This window comes from Lynx rufus, unplaced genomic scaffold (assembly GCF_022079265.1).
Source record: "Lynx rufus isolate CCGP_SWC_20201006 ecotype Redwood Valley unplaced genomic scaffold, mLynRuf1.p SCAF_13, whole genome shotgun sequence".
NCBI lineage: Eukaryota > Metazoa > Chordata > Mammalia > Carnivora > Felidae > Lynx > Lynx rufus.
The window spans coordinates 23,463,010-23,490,413 of NW_025814827.1; the positions used below are offsets into that span (position 1 = coordinate 23,463,010).

The window sequence follows — 27,404 nt, forward strand, 5'->3', positions numbered from 1 at the left end:
TTTCTTTCCTTCACCTGCTTCTGAGTCTGAACTTTTCTGACTTCTCTCTTCTAATGTTCTTGACTCTTGTTTCGTATCACTTCCTCTTCCTCCCAAACTGGATCACTAAGTCTGTACCTTGAACTCTCTGTTCCTTTTACTGTATTCACACTTTTGAAGAGCTCCTTTATTATTCTTTATTCAACTCTCACCTCAAACTCAAAATGCCCAACAGCAACATGAGGATTTCTCCCTCAATAATGATAAATCAGGTCTGCCCTCTCAAAGCTCCCATTGTGTCCCTGTTTTTGGAATGAGTGAATGAACTGCCATCTCAACATAAGGACTTCCAAACTCCACCTCCCACTCCTCAGTTTTTTTCTTGAGTCCTGGTCCCTTTTTGTCTCCAAGACTATCTCCTTTGCCTTCCTATTACCTCCTCCAACTCAATGTGTCTAAGTGGAATATATCAGCTTCCCTTCCTGTTAGTTATCCATTGTCATATAACAAACTATCCCCAAATTTAGCAACTTAAAACAGCAAACACTTAGCAACACACTGTTTTGAGAGTCAAGAATGAAGGAGCAATTTAGCTATGTGGTTCTGGCCCTTAGCTGCCTTCAAGTCATCAGCAGGGACATGGTCATCTGAAAGCTTAACAGGCTGCAGTATCATTCTTATCATAAACAGCATTGCTTACTAAAACAGTTGGCGTTCTACCTTTATTAGTTTCCAAGGGAACAGAGCTAATGTATTAAATTAACAGGAGAAAGTCTCGTGCAGTAGTAAGAAAGTTTTGTTAACAGTACTTGCATCACCTTCTTTTTCACCCACCAGACCCTACTCACCTTTCTTGGCCCAACGGGTGTGCTACCTCCTTCATTTTTTAACAGTTCCAACCCACTTCTGTGTACATTCTCATGGCCCTGTGTGAATTTCCTGTAGCTGCTGTAACAAATCAGCAAAAATTAGTGACTTAGTAGAACACAAATTTATTATCTTACGGTCCTGGAGGTCAGAAGTCCAAAATGTTTTTCACAGAGTTAAAATCAACATGTTAGCAGAGCTGAGTTCCTTCTGGAGGCTTTAGTGGAGAATCCTGTCCCTTGTCTCTCCAGCTTCTAGAGGCCACCCACATTTCTTGGCTTATGGGTCCCTTCTTCCATCTTCAAATTCATCAGCATAGCATCTTCAAAATCTTTCTCTCGCTGATTCATAGGGGCACATGTATCCCAGTGTTTATAGCAGTGCTTTCAACAATAGCCAAATTATGAAAAGAGCCTAAATATCCATCAACTGATGAATGGATAAAGAAGATGTGGTTTATATATACAATGGAATGCTACTTGGCAATGAGAAAGAATGAAATCATGCCATTTGCAGCAACATGGATGGAAATGGAAGGAATGATGCTAAGTGAAATAAGTCAGTCAGAGAAAGACAGATATCATATGTTTTCACTCATATGTGGAACTTGAGAAACTTAACAGAAGGCCATGGGGAAAGAGAAGGAAAAATAAGTTACAAACAGGGAGGCAAACCATAAGAGACTCTTAAATACAGAAAACAAACTGAGGGTTGATGGGGGTGGAGGGGAGGGAAAAAGGGGTGATGGGCATTGAGGAGGGTACTTGTTGGGATGAGACTGGGTGTTATATGTAAGTGATGAACCATGGGAATCTACCCCCAAAACCAAGAGCACACTGTACATACTCTATGTTAGCCAGTTTGACAATAAATTACATTAAAAAAAATCTTTCTGACCTCTGCTTCTGCATTACATCTCCTCTCAGAATGGACATGAATCTTTGGTGACCAGAAGGCAGACTCTGGCTCACCCAAAGATGTCCACATCACAGTCCTCAGAACCTGTGGGTGTGTTATTTACACAACAAAAGGGATTTTTGCCAATGTGATTAAATTGAGGATCTTGAGATGGGGAGATTACCTTGGATTAATCTAGGTGGACCCAGTATAATCACAAGAGACCTCATAAGAGAGGGGCAGGAATGCCAGAGTGAAACAAGGTGATGTGACAACAGAAGCAAAGAGACAGACAGACAGACATGGTGATGGAAGCAGAGGTCAGAGGAAGCAGAGGCTACAATCCAGGGGATGTGGGCAGCCTCTAGAAGCTATAAAAGGCAAGAAGCGGATTCTCCACTAGAGCATCCAGAACTTAGCTCTGCTGATACTTTGATTGTAGTCCACCATGTAAGATCCATTTCAGTCTTCTGACCTCCAGCACTGTAAGATAGGAAAATTTGTGGTATGTCAAACCACTAAGTTTGTGGTAACTTGTTACAGCACATAGGAAGCTAATACAGCCCCCTTAGGATCATGCAGTTTGGTACTTTGCTCACCTACTGTTTCATGAATCTTGTTTCCTTGACTGTGACATCAGCATCTTGAAGACAGAAGAAACATCTTGGCTTGCTTTCTTATCTGCACTGTGCTGGATTCATACCGGGCACTCATGAGGAGCCCTTCAAGGATCATTCCACCTTTTCAGCGACAGCTATACTCATTGATATAGTTGCAGATAAGAATCACTACCAGAGGAATTCTTTGGGATTAATCAAGTTTCCATTTATCTGAAAGCCGCAGGCATTTGTGTGCAAGCCAGCCAGAATGGGGTGGAAAGAGAGCAATCTCATTATAAAGCCTGTGGGAGTTGTTTCTGTGAATTTAGCTGATTGTTTGCCTCTGCCTATAGGCAATGATGTGCACTTGTCCTCAAGACCCAAGGAGTATCTTGGAATGCTGGAATACAAGACAGAAGATGAGGACAAGCTCATTCAAAACCTCATTCTCGGTAGTGAGAACTGGAAGTCTGAATGTTTGCTCTGTCAGTCATTGCTACCATCATGTGTGGGAGTAATCATTTCTCTTCCTCCACTGCTGCTTCTCCTAGCCCAGAGTCTCCTAACCTCGGCACTGGTGACCAGATAATTGGTTGTTGTGTGGGGGCTGTGTATTGTAGGATATTAAGTAGCATCCTTGACTTCTACTCTCTAGAAACCAGTAACAACCCCTAGTCATGACAATAAGAAACATCTCCAGACATTGCCAAATGTCCCTTGGGAGCCAGAATTGCCCTCAGTTAAGAAGTACTGCCCTCACCCCTTCCAAAGTCTAATCATAGGATCCAGATAGAAGACACATCCTCTCATCTTTGTGTCTCAGCACAGGAGCAATGGCAGAAGTAACTGTGGTTCCATGTCCCATTCGACTTCTGCTGAGAATTTTATTTGCAGGCAATGTGATGGGAGCTTCCCAAACACATTTCAGTTACAGGAATGTTCCAATGTGTATGCTCAAGTGTTGGTGGTCTTAGAACCAATCTTACTAAACTGTCCTCACCTGAAAATCACATGGTTTTCCAGTGGGAAAGAGAAAAGCTGCCTTTTATAAGCTGGTCTCAAGATAAAGCAGAAAGCTGATGTGTAGCCTAACTTCCTCTTCTTCTAGGTGACTCCCCCACCAGAGCACATGAGCCGCCTGTACCCTTTCCTTTCTAACCTCACTTGTGCACAGCCGTGGGGCCTCTTCATTCCTCTGTCTTAATGCAGCCATGGGGAGGTCTTTGTTTGCTTCCCTGAGTTTATTCTATAAAGTTTCTCTCTTCCCTTTATCCCCAATGTCTCCTCCTGCCATTCTCTTCTTCTCAAGGTCAGCGAGGCCCGCCTCTGCAGGACTATAGTGTGTCTGTTTTCCTGATTCAGGGAAGATGTATGTGATCCCTGAGACCGTATCCCATCCTCATCACACAGGCTGGAGTCGGGTGCATGGACTTGGGGTTTTTCCCTTACATTGGAGGGCTGAAATCCAGGGTCTCCATGCCAGGAAGAAGTACAAATTCTATCTAAAATTCAGCCTTTTTTTTTTTTAAAAAAAGAGAAAGTCCTTTGCAAATGGGAAGTAAGAGGAACAGGCGGTACCTGTATATTTTTGCCAGGAAAAGAACCAGACTGAATTCCTCAAAGAGAAAAGATAGGCCTGTGCATTCAGGCATTGTATCAAGTACAGAAAAGCAAATAACCCTTGTCCCATAGTCTGAGGCTCCTTATGGGGAGAGCTGGCTATCGATCAGCTGTAGTCCTCATTGACTCTTTCTGTTCTAGACTTGAAGCCTCGTGGTGTGGTGGTGAACATGATCCCAGGGCTGCCCGCTCACATCCTGTTCATGTGTGTGCGCTATGCAGACTCTCTAAACGATGCCAACATGCTCAAGTCCCTCATGAACAGCACCATTAGTGGCATCAAGCAGGTGGTTAAGGTAGGAACTGCCTTTGACATTGGCCTTTGGTATTTTAGTTACTTTAAGAACACCTTAAGGGTTCATCCCTGGCCCATTCTTCACGTCTAGTCTTCGGTGAATCACGCGAAGTGTGTCATCCTTAAATTAGAAGCCCACTCTATGAAAGAAGTCAAGCTGTTTGGAAAAGACAAGTTAGGTCAGGGATCCCCAAGGATAAAGATGTGCCAACAGACCTCAAAACCTTACCTTCAAGACTACAGCCGGGTAGCCAACACCCCCAGCACTTCTACCCCTTCAGGGTATGAGATGTCCGGCCATGAGGATTCATTATTCATCAGGAGTTAGAATAGAAAATTAACATTTGTCTGGTGCTTTGCGTGCTTTCTAGTCACTATATTCACAAGAGCCACCAGGGTGTTCTGGGAAGAGACCCCCATAAATTGATGTTTTCCCTGTCCCTAATTTCATAAATTGGGTTTCCTTAGGACAGACATGCATTGTGTCCCAGGCCATGGGTACACGGTACTTGCCTCCTCTTGCCACTCTGGAATCTTTAAATATTTAGAAACTAGAAGATGCATGGCATGAGGAATAGAAATCCTTCCTCACCAGCATTTTCCCGGTCAGCTTCCCCAGTGGCTCCCTGCCTCTGCCTCTGCCTCTGCTGGTGTCCAGGACTGCCCCTCCCCAGCTCCAGCACACAGCGCATTAAAGCAGCCCTCACTTGGCCCTGCGCCCCCGCATCTCTGTGCCTCTCCATTCACCAAGGTGCTTACATTAGCAGGTTAGTTCCTGCAATCTGGCTTCATCTCTGTCACTGCACAAAAAGATCACCAGTAATTCCTCTTGCTAAATCCAGTGGTTTCTCCTTAATTTTTATCCTCCTCTAAGGGACTGAAGCTTTCAGACCACCTCTTTGAAACCATCCTACTTTGTCCTTCAAATCCCAGGACTGTCCCAGTTTTCCTCTTACCTCTCTGACCACCACACCTCTACCTTCTTTCTTCCTCTTCTTGCTGCCCCACAAGCGGGGCTGTTCTTCCCAAGAGAGTCCTCGCTTCTGAGCTCTGGTTCCTCCACCCCTTTCCTTCAAGGCAGTATTCTCTCCCCTTCTCAGGAGGCTTTCTCTGCTGCCCTCTTTCATCAGCATCTTTCCATCCTCTGAGTTTTTGTGGCATCATCTATGGCCACCATGCAGGTGCTCAGCCCCCTATTTAATTGTGTCCTGCATATGTTATGTTATATGCAACATTCTTCCCAGTCAGAATGAGAACTCCAGAAAGCAAGACCCCAGACTTACCTTTATCAGGCACTCCTGCAGTGCCTGTATCAAGCTTCATACTAAGTGACCTATACAGAAATACTTTGCAAACCATAACCTGCTAAATAAAGATAAAAGCCTATCATTACAGTATATAAATTTAATAAAATCTTGGGTGAATAAAAGAAGAATTCATTTTGATCAAAAGCCAACAAGCTAACTAAACAGGTAAGATACATCTGTTCTTGGCTCAAAGGTACAAGTAGTGACCAAATCCAACTTTGTCTTTCTTTCTTTCTTTCTTTCTTTTTTTTTTAGGAACATTTAGAAGACTTTGAGATGCTATCTTTTTGGCTTTCCAATACGTGTCATTTCCTCAACTGCCTAAAGCAGTACAGTGGTGAAGAGGTAGGGGCACTCGCCTGCTCTGTGTTCCGTGCTGACTGCTGGTCTAGAACTTCCTTATGAGGCAGAGCCCACCACAGGGATTGGGCATGTCCCCACTTCCTGGGGCAGCCTCTGCTCCAAATGGCTTCTTACCTTCCTCCTCAGCCAGGAGGCCAGCTTCACATTACTGGTTGGACAGGATTCACAGCCAGAGACTTCTAGAAAAAGGCCTGGACCTTGGGCATGATAATAAGCCTCCATTTTCTTGAGTTTTAAATCAATGAGGTAGATTAGATGATTTTTAAGTTTGATTCTGGTTGTTAAATTCTGAAGATTTTAGTATTCTAACTCTAAAATACAACCTTTAGATCAACATGGCTGTTTCTTCAGAGAGGATCTACAGGATTCTCATCTTCCTCTATAATCTGTACATCTTTTGTCATTCCAACTCTGCCCCCAAGGGGCTAACATCATAAAGGAATTCTCCACCTTCAAATACTCAAAGAGCAAAATTTCATTAACCTGAAATAACAAAGTGGCTTTTAGGGTTTTACTGCTCTCCCAATATTTCTACCATTTGTCCCTGCACACACCCGTGCAGTGTATGAAGTTTCCAGTGTCATACCTTCCCCAACACTTGATATTGACAGACATTTTAATTATTTACCAACCTCATAGGTATAAAATGATACCTTGTCAACTTAAATTGCAATTACTTGATCACTAATGAGGTCAAGAATCATTTCATGTGCTCACTGGTCATTTAGGTTTCTTTTCAAATTACCTATGACATCAGTTTTCCATTTTGTTTAGAGGTGATTTTTTTTTTTTTTACTGATTTGTAGGTCTTTATCATGGATAACCCATGGTTTGTCTTATATTTTTCTTTATGGAGTCTATCATACATAATTTCTGAATTTTGATGTATCAATCCTATCCTTTTATGATGTGTTTTAGTGTCTCGGTCAAGAAATTCTTCCCTGCCCTGAGATCGTGAATTTATTCTCCTACTTTCTTCTGTATTTCTGTAATTCAAATTGGAGCTCACAATTATGCTTTTACCTATCCAGAATTGGTGTGATTATTTATCCCATGATGTTGAGATAATGACCTCGTATCTTTTTCCATGTGGATAGCAAATTGTCCCAATGAAGGAAGAGTAAAATACAAAAGTAATTCTACTAGTATTACAGAACAAAAGGAGAAACAAGTAGAGAAAACTCAACCTCTGACTAAAAGGAATACCAAAAGGAGCAGGGGGAACAGACCAGCCCATCTAAGACAAACAAGCATGTGTGAGACATTAATGGAAGAGGATATTATTCAACACCATTTACTTTTTTACCTTTTCTTTGCCCCCATCAGCCACATATACAATGTTCTTTGCTCTATCTGTTCTATGTTTTTTTTTCAGTTGCTATATATTCATTTTATTTCTATGGTTCTTTTTCACCTATGCCTGTTACCATTATATCCTCTTCTTGTCTTAATGCTTTCTTTTTCCTTTATTTCTTTGAACATATTGAACATACTGTATTAGGCTGGTGGGCTGTTATGACAAAATACCACAGACTAAAAGGCTTTTAAACCACAGAAATTTGTTTTCTCACAGTCCTAGAAACCTGAAGTCTGAGACCAGGGTGCCAGCATGGCTGGTACCTGGTGAGTGCTCTCTTTCTGGCTTGTGGATGGCTGTATTCTCGTTATACCCTCACACAGACTTCCCTTGGTGTGTGGGCGCAGAAAGAGAAAGATTGAACTTTCTAGTGTCTTTTATTAAAGGCACACTAATCTCATCAGACGAGGGCCTCACACTTATGACCTCATTTGATCTGAATTACTTTTTTACAGGCCCCATCTCCAAATACAAGCATACTAGAAGTGAAGGCTCCAACATAGGAATCTGGGAACATCACAAATATTTAGTCCATTGCACACATCTTAAAATATTTCAGATTGATCTATGCTCTATAATCATTAAGTCATGAATCTCATGTATTACTGACCTCTTAAACCTCTTTGTTTCCTTGGGTGCTTTGCAGTTTTGTTTTTTTATGAGCTTCCATGGAGGTTATTTTCCACTGTGTTCTGTTGGTGCTGGAGGCACATATTTGTAGGGTGAGTACAGTGACAGTTAGTTATATAAAATAAGGGCTACCACACACGTGTAGAGCTCATTTGATACAAATAAGACATTAAGTTTTGAAGTATAGGAGCTGATTATAATGCCATTAGAGAGTATTTTAATTTCGTACATGCCTATAGCATTCTAATATTTATATGTATTTATATGCTCAAATTACTTTCAGGAATTCATGAAGCTTAATAGTCCACATCAGAATAAGAACTGCTTGAACAATTTTGACCTTTCAGAATACAGACAGATTCTTAGCGATGTGGCAATACGAATATATCATCGGTTCATTGTTGTAATGGAAAATAACATTCAACCAATAATAGGTAAGAAAAGAATTGATGACCAAAAAATATTTATGGTAACACTGAAACCTTAAAAAAACAAATCCTGTAGGGCATGCCTAGATGTCTCAATTGGTTAAGCATCCCACTCTTGATCTTGGCTCAGGTCGTGATCTCATGGTTGGTGAGATCTAGTGATTTCAAAGAACATAATTTTAAAACCATAAAAATGTAACCGTGTAAATGTCTCATTTTTAATTCTTTTCTATTGCTTGAAATGATTACTTCTCTAAAAAGTACATGGTTTGTAATTTCCTGCCTGGAAGGGTGATTCACCCCAAAGGGAAAGACCAGGGAGACCTGCTACTCCATGTGTAGCTACTCCTAGGTCATTACCACTTTTGAAATCTTAAAGTCCCACTCAGATTCTTGTATACTTTCTTCAACTTTCTGAAATTTAAATACTTCAGGCTTGAAATGGTACAGACCATGAGTTGTGTTGACCCGCTCCCTTTCCTGTGAAGCTGAAAGAAGAGGGAGTCCAAGCCTGCAAGAGGAGCTACCGCCCTGTTGTACACAGCCATGTGCTCCGCCCACCTCCTACACCCCATGCTCCCCACTCCTTGATTCTCTTGCTTTCCCCATCACAGCTGCATCCACAGCTAACTCTTGCAGAAAATGTCCCGGGTCCTGGAACAGACCCGAGAGAGCAGTGGGAAATGTTCTCTGGTTGTCCCCACCGCATGTGCAAGAAATGCCTGTGTTTTGCTCTGCAGTGCCGGGCATGCTGGAGTATGAGAGCCTGCAAGGCATCTCCGGCCTGAAGCCCACGGGCTTCCGGAAGCGGTCATCTAGCATAGATGACACGGACGCCTACACCATGACCTCTGTCCTGCAGCAGCTGAGCTACTTCTACAGCACCATGTGCCAGAACGGCCTGGACCCTGAGCTGGTGAGGCAGGCTGTGAAGCAGGTCTTCTTCTTGATCGGGGCGGTCACCCTGAACAGCCTCTTGCTGCGCAAGGACATGTGCTCCTGCAGAAAAGGGATGCAGATCAGGTAAAACCCATGATTGATCAGTTACACCGAGAGGCAGCTGGAAAGGATGCTTTTAATGTCTAGGGCCACACATTGCTGCCCCCTTCCCATAAGCTGCACTGCCTGGTGGGGAAGGGGTGGGGAGGGGGGGGAGGGGGTTGTGCAAGAGGACTCTTGGAACTTTGGGGATGTCTGCGGTCAGGTGGTGGCCCCTCCACCCACCACTCTGCACCAGGCTAGCTTGACACTCAGGCCCAGGGCCTTAAGTGGTTAAAGACTAGCAACTAGTAATTGTAGATTTTAAATCCTGGCCCTGGGTGCTTATCATACACTCAGCCAGTGTTTACTGACCATCACCTCTGTGAATAGCACTGCCTGGTGGAGGACACAGGAAACAAAGGAAAGAGCAGTTTGATCCCTGCCCTCTAGAAACTCAAAATAGCCAGATAACAATTCAAGGCAAGTCTGATTAAGTCACAAATGAGTGCTGCAGAGAAGAGAGATTACTGAGGACAGAAAAGTTAAGCCTGAGAGCTGTGCGTTGAGTGATTTAAAAAGGGAGAAGAACATTCCAGGCAGGAGAAATGAGGCAGGCAAAGGCATAGTGCTGGAACTGAGGAGGACCGGTCCCCAGGCTTTGGTAGGTAGCGCTGTCTAGATTAGCAGAGGTTTGTTTTGGGAGCAGCAGGACCAGCAGGCTGAGGACATGGTAATCACATTTGAGGTGTGTCCACCTTTACTTATCTCTTAGTTGAGGAAACACAAACCCTGAGCTACTGTTTGAATTAATGGTGTCACATGATTAGAAAACACACAAAATAGTGTAGATATTTAGGATTTTTTATAATGTGTACAGGGATTTGATACCTGTGTGTGACATGAAAGCCTGAGGTCATGTTGATAGTATCTTAAGCCAAGAAGTAAACGAGACATCCATTAAACCTTTTCAGCATTAATGAAACTTGGAATTGGACATCCCCTCAAACCAAGCTGGCAAATTCCCATGATACCAGGTTGAGATTTTCAGATAAGAATGAGTATTCCTGGGATACCTGGGTGACTCAGTCGGTTGAACATCTGACTCTTGATTTCAGTTGAGGTCATAATCTCATGGTTGTAAGATTGAGCCCCATGTCAGGCTCAACACTGATGGCACAGAACCTACCTGGGATTCTCTCTCCCTCTATCTCTGCTCCTCCTTCCCCCTCTCCCTCAAAATAAATAAATAAACATTAAAAAAAAGAAGAAGGAATATTCCCAAAGACTAGTCTTTGTGGATCTTTTTCTTTTCATTGAGAAAGGAAAGGGTCCTGTTTATTTCACAAGCTCCAAGAAGAAGCCCTGTAGGTCTCTGAGGTAGGATTCAACCCTATTTAAAGTATGAATACTTTATGAACACATAAACCTGAATGTTTCATTAGAGTCTTGACTAAGCAGTTGTCATTCCTTCTGTGGGTTCTCCATGAGTGAAGATGGTCATAAGCAAGACACGTGACTCTAGGTCCTGTAACAACTGTTCAGAGGAGAGGCAACTTCTGTCCCCATGGGTGCTCAGTGCTTTTTCCTTTCACCAATCAAAAGTGGACATCCAGGAAGTAATTCCTTTAGAGCAGATTGCTCTGAATAGCACGTGCATTTGACAGGGATTCATTCATTCAGGTATTTATTAAGCCACTGCCATAGCAAGGCCCATAAGGATGTGAGGTGGCTTTACAATGAAAACACAAGCAACAAAATGATAATACATGAATTCAGGTAAAAATCAAGACCCAAAGGAAAAAAAATAGTAAACTGTGGACAGAGTAGCTAGAACACTGTTTCTAGCCCACGGGGGCTTTCCGGCTGGCAGGACAAAAAGCAAATGTTGTCATCGGCTCTTTGGTCTCATTGAGCATGGTGAGGCTGATGTGCTCAGGGGAGATTTAAAGATTTTCCTAGTACCTATTTTTTTGTTCCTAGTCATGAAATATAAAAATACTATTTCATGTGGAACTTTATCTCACAATCTCCACAATAGCATTTTTACAGCAAATTTCATTGTGGCTGCTTTGCCCAGTGATCTTTGATAAAAGCCAACATACAGCATGTGGAGACAGTTCTGTTAGGAACCAGAATAACGTGGCCCAAGCACATACATTTCTTGCTGTACTGAGGGAATTTGCAAAGAACATGAAAAGCATTGATTGGGGCCTGAAAGGACAGGCAGAATTTCAGCAGACCAAGACTTAGAAGAATGAACACAGGCCTCAGTAAAGGATAACTGATGGTAGGTATTAATAGCTCCCTTTGAAAGGAGTGCCGGATTGGTTACAGAGATAAGTAGAATGCCATTTTCCAGGGTGAGCAGTGCATGCTTTAGTCCCTCAGCAGTGGCAGCCACCATAAGTTGTTTTTTTTTGTGTTTTTTTTCTCCAGAAGGCTTTAAACTATGAATTCATGGGGCGCCTGGGTGGCTCAGTCAGTTAAGCGTCCGGCTTTGGTTCAGATCATGATCTCATGGCTCATGGATTCGAGCCCCATGTCGGGCTTTGTGCTGACAGCTCAGAGCCTGGAACCTGCTTCAGATTCTGTGCCTCCCTCTCTCTCTGCATCCCCCTCCCCCCGCTCATGCTCTGTCTCTCTCTCCTTCAAACATAAATAAAAACAATAAAAACTTTTTTTAGATAAACTATGAATTCAATTCCGTTAATAGTTATTGGAATATTCAGATTATATATTTCATCTTTGGTGAGTTTTTTAAAGGAATTGGTCCACTCAAAGTTGTTGAGTTTATGTGCATAGACTACTGACAATATTTTCTTATTATTTTAGTTTCTGTAGAATTTGTAGTGGTATCTGCCCCCTTTGATTCCTATATTGGTGATCTGTGTCTTATCTTTTTCTCGTGATCCGTCTTGCTAGAGGTTTATCAATTTTACTGATCTTTTCAAGTAACCAGTTTTTACTTCTATTGATTTTTCTCTATTTTAAAAAATTTAATTGATTTCTATTACTGTCTTTATTATTTCATTCTTACTTTGGATTTATTTTGCTCTTTTTTTTCTAGTTTCTTAGGGGAGAAGCACTGGTTATTGACTTTGAGACCTCTCTTTTCTAACATAAGCATTTAATGCTATGAATTTCTCTCCAAGTGCCAACTTTATCCCACAAATTTGGAAATGTTGTATTTCCACCTTTGCTGAGTTGAAAAAATAGTTTCTGATTTCCCTGGAGTCTTACTCTTTGCCCTGTGGATTATTTAGAAGTATGTTGCTTCTTTTTCAACTGTTCAGAGACTTTCTTGCTACTTGTCTATTACTAATATTTAGTTTGATTCCATATGATCAAAGAACATATTCTGTCAGGCACACTCTTGGAAACAGAAAGGAGAATGGTGGCTGCCAGAGGCTGAGGAGAGCGGGAAAAGGGGAGGTATTGTTCAGTGGATAAAGAGTTTCAGGTCTGAAAGATGAAAGAGTTCTAGGGATCTGTTGTTGCACACCATTAACACTACTATACTCTACACTTAAAAATGGTTAAGATGCCGGGCGCATGGGTGGCTCAGTTGGTTAGGCATCCGACTTCGGCTCAGGTCATGATCTCACAGTCCCTGAGTTTGAGCCCTGCTTTCAGCACAGGCTCTGTGCTGACAGCCCGAAGCCTGGAGCCTGCTTCAGATTCTATGTCTCCCTCTCTCTGACCCTCTCCATTCATGCTCTGTATCTGTCTCAAAAATAAATAAACATTAACAAAATTTTTTTGGTTTTTAAAAATGGTTAAGATGGTGGGGTGCCTGGGTGGCTCAGTTGGTTAAGCATCTGCCTCTTGGTTTCAGCTCAGATCATGATCTCATGGTTCATGAGTTCGAGTCCCACATTGGGCTCTGTGCTGACACCGTGGCGCTTGCCTGGGATTCTGTCTCCTTCTCTCTCACTGCCTCTCCTCTGCTTGTTATTGCTCTCTCTCTCTCTCTCAAAAATAAATAAACATTAAAAAAAATTTAAAGTTAAGGTGGTAAATTATATGTCTTTTATCATAATAAAAAAATAATCTCAAGATGCACACAGGTTGAAATATAGATTAAGACACCAGAGTCACTAACCATCCCACTTTGAGAATTGCCCAGGTTTATTTGTTAAATAAAAACTTTTAAATATTTTTACATTAAAAAAACTTTGATTTCAATTCTTTTTAAATTTGTGAAGATTTGCTTTTATGCCTAGAAAATGATCTGTTTTTGTGAATGTTCCACATACCGTTGAAAAGAATGTATATTCTACTGTGTTTGGGTGGAACATCCTACAAATGTCAATTTGACCCAGTTTGTTGATGGTGTTTTTCAGTTCTATATCCTTGCCGATTTTCTGTGTATTATTTCTGTTGATTACTGAGAGGAGTGTTGAAGTCCATATGTAATTATGAATCTGTATGTTCCTTCAGTTTGTCAGTTTTTGCTTCATGTATTTAATGTCTTCTTAGTGAGTTGACCATCCTAACATTATGTAGGGTCCTTCTTTAGCCCTCTAATGGTAATCTTCTCTGCTCTGAAATCTACTTTGTCTGAAAGCCTACTTTTTCTTTTGATTAGTGTTCTCATAGTGTATCTTTTTTCATCCTTTTACTTTTAACCTACCTGTGTCATATTTGAAATGACTTACTTTACTTCTTTTTTCATTTGAGAGAGAGAGAGAGAGAGAGTGTGTGTGTGTGTGTGCGTGCGCACGCGTGAAAGTGGGGAATGGGGCAGAGGGAGGAAGAGAGCGAGAGAGCGAGAGAGCGAGAGAGCGAGAGAGAGAGAGAGAGAGAGAGAGAGAATCCTAAGCAGGCTCCACATTCAGCACAGAGCCCGACCCAGGGCCTGATCCCATGACCCTGAGATCATGACCTGAGCTGAAATCAAGAGTCAGACGCTCAACCAACTGAGCCACCCAGGTGCCCCTAAAGTGACTTTCTTATAGGCAGTGTACATTTGGATCTTGTTTGGTTTAGTTTTGGATTTTTTAAAGCAAGTCTGACAATCTGTGCTTCTTAATTGGAGTGTTTAGGCCAGTTCAATTTAATGTAATTATTAATATGTTTAGATTTAAGTCTACCATTTTATTATTTTCTATTTGTTCCTTTGGTTTTTATTTCTCTGACTTCCTTTCTCTGCCTTCTCTTGGGTTCTTTGAATATTTTTGATACTCCTTTTATTTTTTTTTTAATATTTTTAACATTTATTCATTTATGAGAGGCAGAGAGCACAAGCAGGGTAGGGGCAGAGGGAGAGGGAGACACAGAATTGAAGCAGGCTCCAGGCTCCGAGCTGTTAGCACAGAGTCCAATGCGGGGCTTGAACTCACAAGCTGTGAGATCATGACCTGAGCCGAAGTTGGACGCTTAATTGACTGAGCCACCCAGGCGCCCCTTAATACCTGTTTTAAATTTATCTACTGTGTTTTTTAGTGGTTGCTTTTTGTGTTTTTATGTTTTTTGTGTTTTTTAGTTTGTTCTAGGGATTACAGTATGTATACTTAACTTCTTCAGTCTATTGAGAATCATTATCTTAACCATGTCAAGTGGAATGTAGGAAGCTAACCATCACATAGTCCCCTTTCCCCTTTCTACTTTATGTTATAGTTGTTTTATGTATTATATATACATAATCAAAAACTGTTCTGGATAATGTTATAATTTTTATTTTAAACCATCTAAAATATTTTAAGGAACTCAATAGAAGAATTGCCTATTATATTTACTCACATATTTACCATTTCTGTTGCTCCTTCATTCCTAATGTTTCAAGTCTTATTTTTTCCCCCAAATGTCATGTTAATATCATTTCCTTTCTGTCTGAAGAAATTCTGTCAGTAGGTCCTTGTACAGCAGGTTCACTGGCAATACTTAGTTTTCTTTCACGTGAAAATGCCTTCATTTCACCTTCTTTCCTAAAGTATGTGTCTTAGGACTTAAAGACTTAGGATGTGTCTAGGTGTGGATTTCTTGGGGTTCCCAAGAATCTCTTTGAGATTCCCTGAGCTTTTTGAATCTGTAGGCTTGTATATCTCACTAAATCTGAGACATTTTAAGCCATTTCTTCAAATATTTTGTCTGAATCTTAATTTCTCCTTTCCTCTGGAATTTCAATAACACAAATGTTAAACCTTTCATTATTATCCCATGAGTCCATAAGGTTCTGTTTATTTTTTCAGTTTTTTTCCCTTTATATTCTTTAGATTAAATAATCTCTATTGACCCCTTCAAGTTCACAGATTCTTTCCTCTGCCATGTCTATTTTGCTATTGAGCCTATTAAGAGAATTATTTTTGTTACTGGATTTTTCACTTCTAAAATTTTCATTTGGTTTTTCTTTATATCATTCTATTTCTTTTCTGAGACTTTCTATCTTTCCAGTTATTTCAAGATAGTTCATCTTCACTTTTTGGAGCATTTTTGCGATAGCTTCTTTAAAGTCTTTGTGAGATAATTCCAAGTGTGCATCATCTCAGAGTTGACACCTGCTGATTGTCTTACTTGATGCAAATTGAGGTTTTCCTGGTTCTTCATATGTCAAGTAATTTTGAATTGTATTCTGGACACTTTTAATATTACACTATGAGATTTTGAATCTTTCATTGTTATGGAGAATGTTGGTATTTTTATCAGATAATCACACCATTTGAGTTCACTTGCAAGTTCTGACCATCGTTGGTGGCTCGTGTTTCCCACGTCAGTTTTCAAAGCCTTTGTAATGCTGTTTGGTTCTGTCTCATGTGTGACACACAGTGGTCAGTCTGAAACTTGCATGGTGCTCTGTCTCATAGTTTAGTCTTCAAACTATGTGTGCTGTTGAGGATCAGATCCATGCATGAGCCCAGAGGAATGTACCAAGGAGTTCATAAACAATTTCAAGGGATTGCTTTCCCAAGTTCCTCCTCCTCCAAATCACCCCTGATACTTTCCAGATTGCTGGAAATCCCTCTTTGGTCCTCCAGACAGAAAACTGGGGCTTTACTCACCTCACTGTGTGGTGTACTTCCTGCAAATGTCTTCATCTGAGGCTCAGTGGTGGCAGAATAGAACAATGGGGGTTCACCCCTTTCTCATGAACCACAGTTGCTCCATTTGGAGAAGATTTTTCTCCCTGAGAATTTTAGCTTCTTCCTGGACTCCATTGCCACCATTGCTACCACAATGGAATTGGGGCTTAAACGTGAAAGAAGAAGGTAAAAGGAGAGGATTTCCACCCTCTCAGGAGCTTTAACACACCTCTTTTCAGCCCCTCAAGCCAGACCTAGAGGGCTCCTTCTGGAGCTCTTTGTTGTCATCAGTACCCACTGCTGAGCTTCAGGCTTCTTTGAGGTCAAGCTAATGAATAGCAGATGGAATAAACTGGTAAACTGATTATCCATTTGGCAATACCTCAAATACTGGTCTTCTTCCCCAATCCATCTGGTACTATTTACCTTTCAGAGTCATCAAATAGCTGCTTCAAGACATTCCATCAAGCTTTTATAGCTGCATTCATTGGGAGGGGCAAAATGGAGTGTGCTCTTACCAAGAACCAGAACTCCACCACTGATTCCCTCCCCCACTCCCACTTTTTTTTTAATTGAGGTATAATTAACATAGAGTGTTATATTAGTTTCAGGTATACAATATAATGATTCAACAACTCTATACATTACTCAGTACTCATAAGGATAAGTCTACTATTAATTCCTTTTATCTGTTTCGCCCATCCTCCCACCCACCTCCCCTCTGATAACCACCAGTTTGTTCTCTGTATTTAAGAATCTGAGGTTTTTTTTCTTTGCTTCTTTTTTCCTTTGTTTTGTTTCTTAAACTCCACATGTGAGTGAAATCATATGTTATTTGTATTTCTTTGACTTATTTCACTTAGCATTATAAGCTCTAGGTTCATCCATGTTGTTGCAAATGGCAAGATCTCATTATTTTTTATGGCCGAGTAATATTTGATTGTACATATATACCACACCTTCTTTATTCATTCATCTATGGACCAGATATACACCTGGGTTGCTTCCATATCTTGACTATTTTAAATAATGCTATAATAAACATAGGGGTACATATATCTTTTTGAATTAGTGTTTTTATTTTCTTTGGGTAAATACCCAGTAGTGGAATTACTGTATCATATTCCACCACTGATTTTTTTTTAATTTTTTAATGTTTATTAATTTTTGAGAGAAAGAGAGAGGGAGAAGAGGAGTGGCAGGGAGAAAGGGAGACACAGAATCCGAAGCAGGTTGCAGGCTCTGAGCTGTCAGCACAGAGCCCAACACAGGGCTTGAACTCACGAACAGTGAGATCATGACCTGAGCCAAAGTCGGACACTTAACCCCCTGAACCACCCAGGTGCCCCTCCACCACTGATTTTTAAGTGAGAGAATTAACATGCTCAACATCCAGATTGAGGAAGTACTGTAGCAGGACCAAATAGAATGGATTAGAAGGGACAAGATGAGAGGCCCAATAGGAATGTATTGTAATAAGGACTCAAACTAGTGGGGCAAAATTGACAGTGCAAAAAAGGGGGAAACCAGTTTAAGAGATGGTATCTCATACTCATTACATCCCTATGGAATACTTCAATTCAGCATTGTTGTCCCAGTGTTATAATCAAAGACCCACATAGGGAGTTGCTAATTTAAAAGGTCAGAGCTAGAAATGACCTTAGAGATCACCTAGTTCAAAACTCATTTTTTAAAGTTTATTTATTTAAGTAATCTCTCCACCAAATGTGGGGCATGAACCCATGGTCTTGAGATCAAGAGTCACATATTCCTCCAACTGAGCCAGCCAGGTGTCCCCAGTCGATTTTTTAAAACAGCTTCACTGACAGATAATTTACACACTGTGAAGTTTATCTGTTCTGTAAACCATACCCATATAGTTCAATGGTTTTTGGTATATTTACAGAGTTGTGCAAACATCACCATAATGTGATTTTAAAATATTTCCATCACTTTATAAAGAAACCTTATACCTATTAGCAATCACTCTTATCCCCTACCACATCCCACCTCCCCAGTATCCCCTCCCTCAGCCTAGGCAGCCACAAATATATTTTCTTTCCCTATAGGTTTGCCTGTCCTGGATACTTTTGTAAATGGAATCATAAAATGTGATATCTTTTCTTTTAGATATTTTTAAGGGTATTTATTTATTTTGAGAGATACAGAGACAGTGCAAGTGAGGGATGAGCAGAGAGAGAGAGAGAGAGAGAGAGAGAGAGAGATACAGAGAGAGAGAATATCAAGCAGGCTTTTCACTGTCAACACAGAGCCTGACATGGGGCTCGAACTCACAGACTGTGAAATCATGACCTTAGCTGAAACCAAGAGTCAGATGCTTAACCAAGTGAGCCACCCATGTGCCCCAAATGTGATGTCTATTGTAACTGGCTTCTTGCACTTAGCGTAAAGTTTTCACCACTCATCCATGTGACCACATGTATCACTACTTCATTCCTTTTTATTGCTGAATACTATTCCATTGTATGGACATACCACAATTTGTGTATCCATCAGTTGGTGGACGTTTGGGTTGTTTTCATTTTTTGGCTATTATAAATAATGCTGCAGTGAACATTTGTGCAGTGTTTTATATGGACGTGCTTTCAGTTCTCTTGAGTATTAGAAGTAGAGTTGCTGGGTCATATGGCAGTTCTATGTTTAACATTTTGAGGAACTGCCAAACTATTTTTCTTAGCAGCTATGGCATTTTACATTCCTACCAACAGTATATGAGGGTTCTCAACATTCTCATTTACCCAGAGAGGTTGAATAACTTTCCAAGTTCACACAGTAGATTGGTGGGACTAAAACCCATGCCTCTTAATTCATAAACTTATGATAATTACTCATAGAAACAAGAATAAAAACCCCAGTGGACTGAATTAAAGCCTTCTACCAATTGAAAATTTTCTGCCAACTTAGGAAAAGAAATGAGTTTTTTATACCAATGTAAGTCTTCAAATATCACTATGGTTTTTTCCTTTAGTAGATTTTCAAATCCATTATTAAGGGTATTTTAATAGATTACTTTATAAATTATTACAATTGCTGCTTTTTGCTCAGATTTTCCCCAAAGTTTATAAGTGGTATGGCCCCTCACCCCAGACCATCAAGATCCTTAGAACCATGGGCCATGAGAGCTGATCATCTGGTCCAACCCCCTCATGTTACAAATGAAGAAACTGCTGGACTGTGGTCCTAAGGCTGTCAGTGAACTTGGGGACCCTCTCAGTACACACTAGGGGATCCAGCACCCTACTCTGATGTGTTCTCAATGGATCACCCACTCTTGTCTGTTTCTCTGGCTTTTACTCCAGGTGCAACATCAGCTACTTAGAAGAATGGCTTAAAGATAAGAATTTGCAGAACAGCTTGGCTAAGGAAACTTTGGAGCCTCTCTCTCAGGCAGCCTGGTTGCTTCAGGTCAAGAAGACCACAGACAGCGATGCCAAGGAGATCTACGAACGCTGTACCTCACTGTCTGCTGTGCAGGTGACCACATTTACAGAGTGTGTCCCTGATCTTCACTACCAAATCATGTCATTGATGTCCCCCTTTCTGGCTTAGCCAGCGATAGGGTGTATCTGAGGCTCTGTGTGCTCCTTGAGGAGATGTATCTTCCATGGACCACCATCTTATCTAAAAAACATTTATTTAGGGGCGCCTGGGTGGCGCAGTCGGTTAAGCGTCCGACTTCAGCCAGGTCACGATCTCGCGGTCCGTGAGTTCGAGCCCCGCGTCAGGCTCTGGGCTGATGGCTCGGAGCCTGGAGCCTGTTTCCGGTTCTGTGTCTCCCTCTCTCTCTGCCCCTCCCCCGTTCATGCTCTGTCTCTCTCTGTCCCAAAATAAATAAACGTTGAAAAAAATTTTTAAAAAATGTTTATTAAAAAACATTTATTTAATACTAACTTAGAACTTTAAAACACAGAAGTGCATTCCCTGCCCACAAAACACAGATGTGTATGTATGGAGAACGGGGGGCAGTAAGGAAGGAGGCTGGAGCACATGGTTCCTAGAGCCAAATTACAATGTTAAAGAACTATGTGTGGTTCCCAACGGTTCCCAAACCATTGAATCATTATTTCATGGACAGACTTGTCCTTTTTCATGGTCTAACGCCATCTTATGTGCTGTTCGCAGATCATAAAAATCCTTAATTCATACACACCTATAGATGACTTCGAGAAAAGAGTGACTCCATCCTTCGTTCGCAAAGTACAGGTATGATTCTTAAGCATGTGCCTTTTATTTTTTATTTCCTTATTTTTTATATTAACTATAATTGATTGTCAAATTGGTTTCCCTACAACACCCAGTGCTCGCCCCAACAGGTGCCCTCCTTAATGCCCATCACCCACTTTCCCCACCCCCCATCAACCCTCAGTTTGTTCTCAGTATTTAAGAAGTCTCTTATGGTTTGCCTCCTTCCCTCTCTGTAACTTTTTTTCCCCCTTCCCCTCCCCGCTGGTCTTCTATTGAGTTTCTCAGGATCCACATAAGAGTGAAAACATATGGTATCTTTCTCTGCCTGACTTATTTCACTTAGCACAATACTCTCCAGTTCCATCCATGTTGCTACAAATGGCCAGATTTCATTCTTTCTCATTGCCGTGTGATATCCCATTGTGTATATAGACCACATCTTCTTTTTTTTTTTTTTTTTGGTTCATATTTTTATTTTTTTATTTTTTTTAATATGAAATTTATTGTCTAATTGGTTTCCATACAACACCCAGTGCTCATCCCAACAGGTGCCCTCCTCAATACCCATCACCCACCCTTCCATCCCTCCCACCCCCCATCAACCCTCAGTTTATTCTCAGTTTTTAAGAGTCTCTTATGGTTTGGCTCCCTCCCTAACTTTTTCTTTCCTTCCCCTCCCCCATGTTAAGTTTCTCAGGATCCACATAAGAGTGAAAACATATGGTAACTGTCTTTCTCTGTATGACTTATTTCACTTAGCATAACACTCTCCAGTTCCATCCACATTGCTGCAAAAGGCCGTATTTCATTCTTTCTCATTGCCATGTAGTATTCCATTGTGTATATAAACCACAATTTCTTTTTTTTTTTTTTTGGTTTATTTTGTTTCCTTTTTTTTAATATATAAAATTTATTGTCAAATTGGTTTCCATACAACACCCAGTGCTCATCCCAAAAGATGCCCTCTTCAATACCCATCACCCACCCTCCCCTCCCTCTCACCCCCCATCAGCCCTCAGTTTGTTCTCAGTTTTTAACAGTCTCATGCTTTGGCTCTCTCCCACTCTAACTTCTCTTTTCACAATTTCTTTATCCATTCATCAGTTGATGGACATTTAGGCCCTTTCCATAATTTGGCTATTGTTGAAAGTGCTGCTATGAACATTGGGGTACAAGTGCCCCTATGCATCAACACTCCTGTATCCCTTGGGTAAATTCCTAGCTGTGCTATTGCTGGGTCATAGGGTAGATCTATTTTTAATTTTTTGAGGAACCTCCACACTGTCTTCCAGAGTGGCTGCAACCAGTTTGCATTCCCACCAACAGTGTAAGAGGGTTCCCGTTTCTCCAAGGGATGTGCCTTTTAATTTTCAGTATAAGAAATTGATATTGAGGAGTGCCTGGGTGACTCAGTCGGTTGGGCATCTGACTCTTGATTTCGGCTCTGGTCATGATACCTGGGTCATGGGATGGAGCCCCGCTTTGGGCTCTGCACTGAGTGGGGTCTGCTTAAGATTATCCCTCTCTCTCTCCCTATGCCCCTCTCCCCTACTTGCACTCTTTCTTTCTCTAAAATAAAAAAAAGAAAAAGAAATTGATATTGAATTACGGTTATAGAAATCTAAGATTAAAGCACATTTACCAAACATGCAAATGAAAGGCACTTAGCAAAAGCAGCAGGAATTTTCTCTGTCAAATACCCCTGTTTTCAGAACCCATTTTAGCCTCAGTGGGAAGGGAATGAAAACACCAAAATCACCACTCAGCTGCTATGTTCCTTCAGGATGTCTTGTTTATTAACAGTCTTCTTATCAGTCTGTACAAGAGAGCAGAGCCTGAATGGAAACAGAGTCTTGTATACCCATTTTTTTCTTATTTAAATCCCTAAAGTTTCTTCCCCAATCAACTAGCACATCAGTTCTCAAAGTTTAGTTCAAGGATCCTGGGCATTCTGGAGACCCTTTCAGTGAGTCTGCAAAGTCTTCTTTTTTCTAAATATGTATGTGTGAGGCACGCTTTTCCTTATAGACTTCATCCAAAATAACATGTCACTATGGATTTAAGGTAGAAGTGGATACAAGTTTCCACCTGTCATATTATGTCAGGCATTAAAAAGATTTACAAAAATATAAAACAATACTGCCTCCTACTAAATTTTTTTGTTTTCAAAAATAGTTATTTTTCAATACGTGTTTACATGCATTGGGTTTTTCTTTTTATTTTAATGATTTAATATTTTGAAGTATTTTAATTACTAATATGGTAAATATCAATAGCTATACCTACATACCCAAAGCTCTTTAGGGTCCTCAATAATCTTTAAAGGGTATAAGGGGTCTTGGGGCACCTGGGTGGCACAGTTAAGTGTTCAACTCTTGATCTCAGTTCATGTCTTGATCTCAGGGTCATGAGTTCAAGCCCCATATTGGGCTCCATGCTGGCCATGTAGGCTACTTAAAATAATAATAATAATAATAATAATAATAATAATAATAAAAGTACACTTTATTTTTTTTTTAATTTATAATGTTTATTTAATTTTGAGAGTGAGAGAGAGCAGGGCAGGGAGGGGCAGAAAGAGAGGGAGATACAGAATCCGAAGCAGGCTCCAGGCTCTGAGCTGTCAGCACAGAGCCCGATGCAGGGCTCAAACCCATGAACTGCGAGATCATGACCTGAGCCAAAGTCGGCCACTTAACCAACTGAGCCACCCAGATGCCCCAAAAGTAAACTTAAAAATAAAAAGAATTTAAAGGGGTCTTTAGACAAAAAGTTCACAAACTACTGAACTAAAAAGAAGGATAACTGCTATAAGACTTAATCTGTGAGATCTACTCATGTTTGGGTTTAGAATTATGCCACAAGAGTGGATAAGAATAGAAAACAGATCTATTTACAGTCATTCCATCCTGTGGGAAATTAACTTCTGAGGTGAAACAGAGCACTTAAGTAAATATTCATGAGAGCGACTGGAAATCCTGCATAGACCATGTCACCATGGTATTGTGTTGTTAAAATAGTCTTTTGTGTATTCTCTCACATGATTTTGAAAGGAGCTTTTCAGTGAAGCTGGAGTTGTGTTTTCCTTACTCTAGACTTCTAAATAGTCATAAAGCAGAATGCACTGGTTTCCTTATTCATTTTTCTTCTGGTTCTTATTTCAGGCTCTCCTAAATAGCCGGGAGGATTCATCACAGCTGATGTTGGATACAAAATATCTCTTTCAGGTTACCTTTCCTTTTACCCCCTCTCCACATGCTCTGGAAATGATCCAGATCCCCAGCAGTTTTAAGCTAGGTTTTCTCAATAGATTATAGCAGGAGAAAGGACAGGAAATGTATGTTTCCCTCAGAAGCCAAATGAAGGTCAAATATGAGGGATGTGGTTGTTAATTGGAACTGGAAATGCTTTGGAATGTGATGTAAAGAAGCAAAGAAGACTTCTCCAAGATGGGCCACATCTTCTCTTGTTCCCTGTGATGGTGCTGCCACTGTCATTTTGTAAGAGTTAACACACACCAGCTGCGGTTGGAAAGGCCATGTCTACCTTCTGAATCACAGCCAGCTTTTACTGGAATTCCTCGTAGGCCCATGTTTTCTTCCAGGTGCCTCTTGTCTAGATCTGTTGTCCATGTTTTCTTCCAGGTGCCTCTTGTCTAGATCTGTTTTGTGACAGGGCTCCCCTCAAAGGGAGTATGATCTGGGGACACAGTGCCCCCTAAGTTTACTAATGTTCATGTGAAGCCCAGGTATATTTATGAAGCCGCGAGTGGGTTCCAGGGCTGAGTCTTCCAGGAAATAATCCCATTTGGCCACAATGCCCTGTCGAAATTCCTCTCACCCCATGACTCCTGCCCAGGGTGGGAGGGGTGGGGTTCAATGATTTTCACTAAAAATGCTCCTGCATGAAAAAATATTTATTATTTAAGAGCCCTCTAGTTTTTAGGCAAATATTCAGTCTGAAATGAATCACGTGAAGTGTTTTATATATATATATCTACCTAAAACAAATATATTATTAAAATTAATTGCCAGGGCATTTACCACCTCTTCTGAAAGAACATTTCTTTATGTTTTATCTGCCAACATATTGGCCATATGTTTTTCATTGTTCAATATCGTTTGTGCAACAGCTTCTCTAAAAACTAAGTTTAAAAGGCAACCTAATTGGTTTTCTCTCTCTTTTCAGCATTCAAATGTTTTTAAATTTTCCCATAAAAAAAAACTGAAGAATTATGTTAGTTCTTCCTGTTGAGAAACCAGTATTTCCCAAGTTTCATGAAAACCAACCATCCCTTGTCCCCCCAGACATTCTCATTCCTTCCTTCAGAGCACATGATGTTGCACTGCTAGCCTGTGGCGTGTGGCCCATTCCAAGAATCCAACCAGCCCTCCTGTCTCTGACAGACTCACGGGCACGAGCTGTGGTTCTGTCCCACAGGTCTATGTCTTAGGAGTGATAATACATGATTATGAAGCAACATCACCCTATCAATATGTAACAATGCCTTTTCATATTATAAATGATTTAGTTCTTTTAGATACATTGTATATGAAGAAATGAAAAAGTAGAACTTTTAAATGTTTTAATCAATAAAATAAATTACCAAATGAGTTGGGTCAGGTTTTTTTTAATTGCTGGGAGACTACATTTGTCTTACGTGCACGAGGTTTATGCTTTTCTTCAAGGGTTGTACACTTAAAGATGCTGGGATCTTTATAGATTCATAATTTCTCATAAAATGTGTATAAACAGTTGGGATACCCGGGTGGCTCAGTCAGTTAAGTGTCCGACTCTTGGTTTAGGCTCAGGTCATGATCTCACAGTTTGTGGGTTGGAGCCCCATGTAGGGCTTGCTGACAAGGTGGAGCCTGCTTGGGTTTCTCTCTCTCTCTGTCTCTCTCTCAAAATAACTTTTTAAAAAAGTATATAAATGTTTTAGTCTCTCTCTCTCTCTTTCTGTCAAAATAACTTTTTAAAAAAGTATATAAATGTTTTTAGAAGGGAAGTAAATATGCCATAAGTCCTGCCTCAGGCTGTGCCTCCATGGGCTCCCAGACAGTGAGAGAAGGAGGGGACACTTGGCAGAGACGTGAGTGGGTTTCTGATGTGCACTTGTGACCTTCTCCATGCCCCTTCTCCTCTCCCCATCTTCCCTAGGCCACAGGAGCCCATCACCCTTCCTTTTCGGTTCCCACAAGTCAGGGTTCTTGCCTGCTTTACAGCACTCGCCCTGGGCTATAGAAGCCGGTAACATTGCCCATCTCCTTTGCTACCCTGTGTGCTCCTGGAGAGCTTGTCCACATCTTACTCGTTCCACTGCTCATCTTGATGCTGGTGAGATGGGACAGGGCTGCAGGAGCAAGGTCCTATTAGAGGCAGCAGGATTGGAGGGGAGAGGCTGGTCAGCCTTGAGCAGGAGTAGATCTTGTTTGGGAACAAGACAAGCGGACCTTCAGAGGCTGAAAACTTTATGCATGGAGACGGGAGAGGGGCACTCATCCCACATCCTGCTCAGTCCCACAAAGCTGAAGGTGGGAAGGATAGCCAAAATGAAGACGTGCTGGTGGGCTGAGGACTGAGAAGGCAGGAGGCGCTGGTAACAGTCACAGGGGAATGTTAGGGTTGCTCAGTGGAGCGGGAAATGGATTCGTGAGGGGCAAAGCTGCCACATCTGCCTCCTGAGGAGGGCAGAGAACTGAGCCCGAGACACAGGTCAGCGGAGGTTCTGAAGGCATCTGGTGCGGATGAGCAGAAGGATGCCATCGGCAGTGCGTGCCCGTGGGAAGGGACAAAGCTGCTGAGTCTCAACACCCAGATAAGGAGATTAGAGGTGAGGCTTCTGCTTCGGCACCTTCCCCTTGGAGCTGCGGGTCTGAGTGACTCCTCAGCTGGTCGCTCCAAGTGTTGACTCTCTGGAAGGTATGTGTGTACTCACATATATGCAGGCTCTCCCACACGCTCCGAAAGTGTTCCTGTGTGCACGCACCAAGGTGTTAGGTGGGATTTCTGGGAGGTAGGAGCACAGGTAAGGGGGGGTTGGGGGGTTAATCTGCCTGTTCTAATTGTTCTACAACCTGCATGTGTTTCTTTTGAAATACTAGGAAGGTGTTTTGTTTTAAAAATATATTTCGTGCTGGCATCCAGGGGGAAAAAGTTAGGCATCTGTAAAGTCATATAATCTGTTTTAAAAATGGATCCAAGTAACACTTTGCATGTGAACATAAGCCTCAGAACGCAGCTTATGGAATAGGAAGGTTTTAATACAAATGTTATATAGTCACATCTGTGAGCTATATCCACACTATCATGTGCATCAGAGCTTTCTTCTTCTTTATTGCATATCACAGTTTATCCGGTCTGTCGATGAACATTTGGGTTTTTCCATGGGGCTATTCTGGATAAAGCTGCTATGACATCCTTATTCATTTTTTTGAGGATATAAGTATTTGTTTCTGACGAGTGTATATCCAGGAGTAGAATTGCCAGCTCACAGATTATGTATAGCTTTAGTAGGTCCTATCAACCAGTTTTCCAAAGAGGTTGTACCAGTTTATACTCCCACCAACAAGGAAAAGGGTCCAGTTCTCCACACCCTTGGCCACACTTTGAGTTGTCAGTCTTTTAAATTTTAGGTATTCCAGTGGGTAAGTACTGGTATAGCAGTGTGGTTTTCATTTGCATTTCTTTGATGACTAATGATATTGAGTGCCTCTTATATGTTTATGGACCATATGAATGTCTGCATTCGTGAAGGGTCCGTTCAAAGTCTTGTATTAAAAATAATAATCTTGGGGCCCCCTGGGTGGCTCAGTCTGTTGAGTGTCCAACTTTGGTTCAGGTCATGATCTTGTGG

The 27,404-nt window shown here is 41.2% G+C and overlaps 1 protein-coding gene across 1 annotated transcript in view; it reads left to right on the plus strand.

Annotated features, from left to right (window-relative positions):
• Window positions 1-25,150, plus strand: part of MYO5C (myosin VC) — a 94,634-nt gene extending 69,484 nt beyond the window's left edge. The window contains exons 34-41 of the mRNA XM_047074655.1: window positions 2,696-2,794; window positions 4,104-4,258; window positions 5,820-5,909; window positions 8,198-8,348; window positions 9,083-9,365; window positions 19,663-19,837; window positions 20,486-20,566; window positions 23,713-25,150. Of these exons, the coding sequence (XP_046930611.1) occupies window positions 2,696-2,794; window positions 4,104-4,258; window positions 5,820-5,909; window positions 8,198-8,348; window positions 9,083-9,365; window positions 19,663-19,837; window positions 20,486-20,566; window positions 23,713-23,865 (1,187 nt within the window). The 3' untranslated portion in view covers window positions 23,866-25,150. The remainder of the gene's footprint in view (window positions 1-2,695; window positions 2,795-4,103; window positions 4,259-5,819; window positions 5,910-8,197; window positions 8,349-9,082; window positions 9,366-19,662; window positions 19,838-20,485; window positions 20,567-23,712) is intronic.
• Window positions 25,151-27,404: the final 2,254 nt, after the last annotated feature.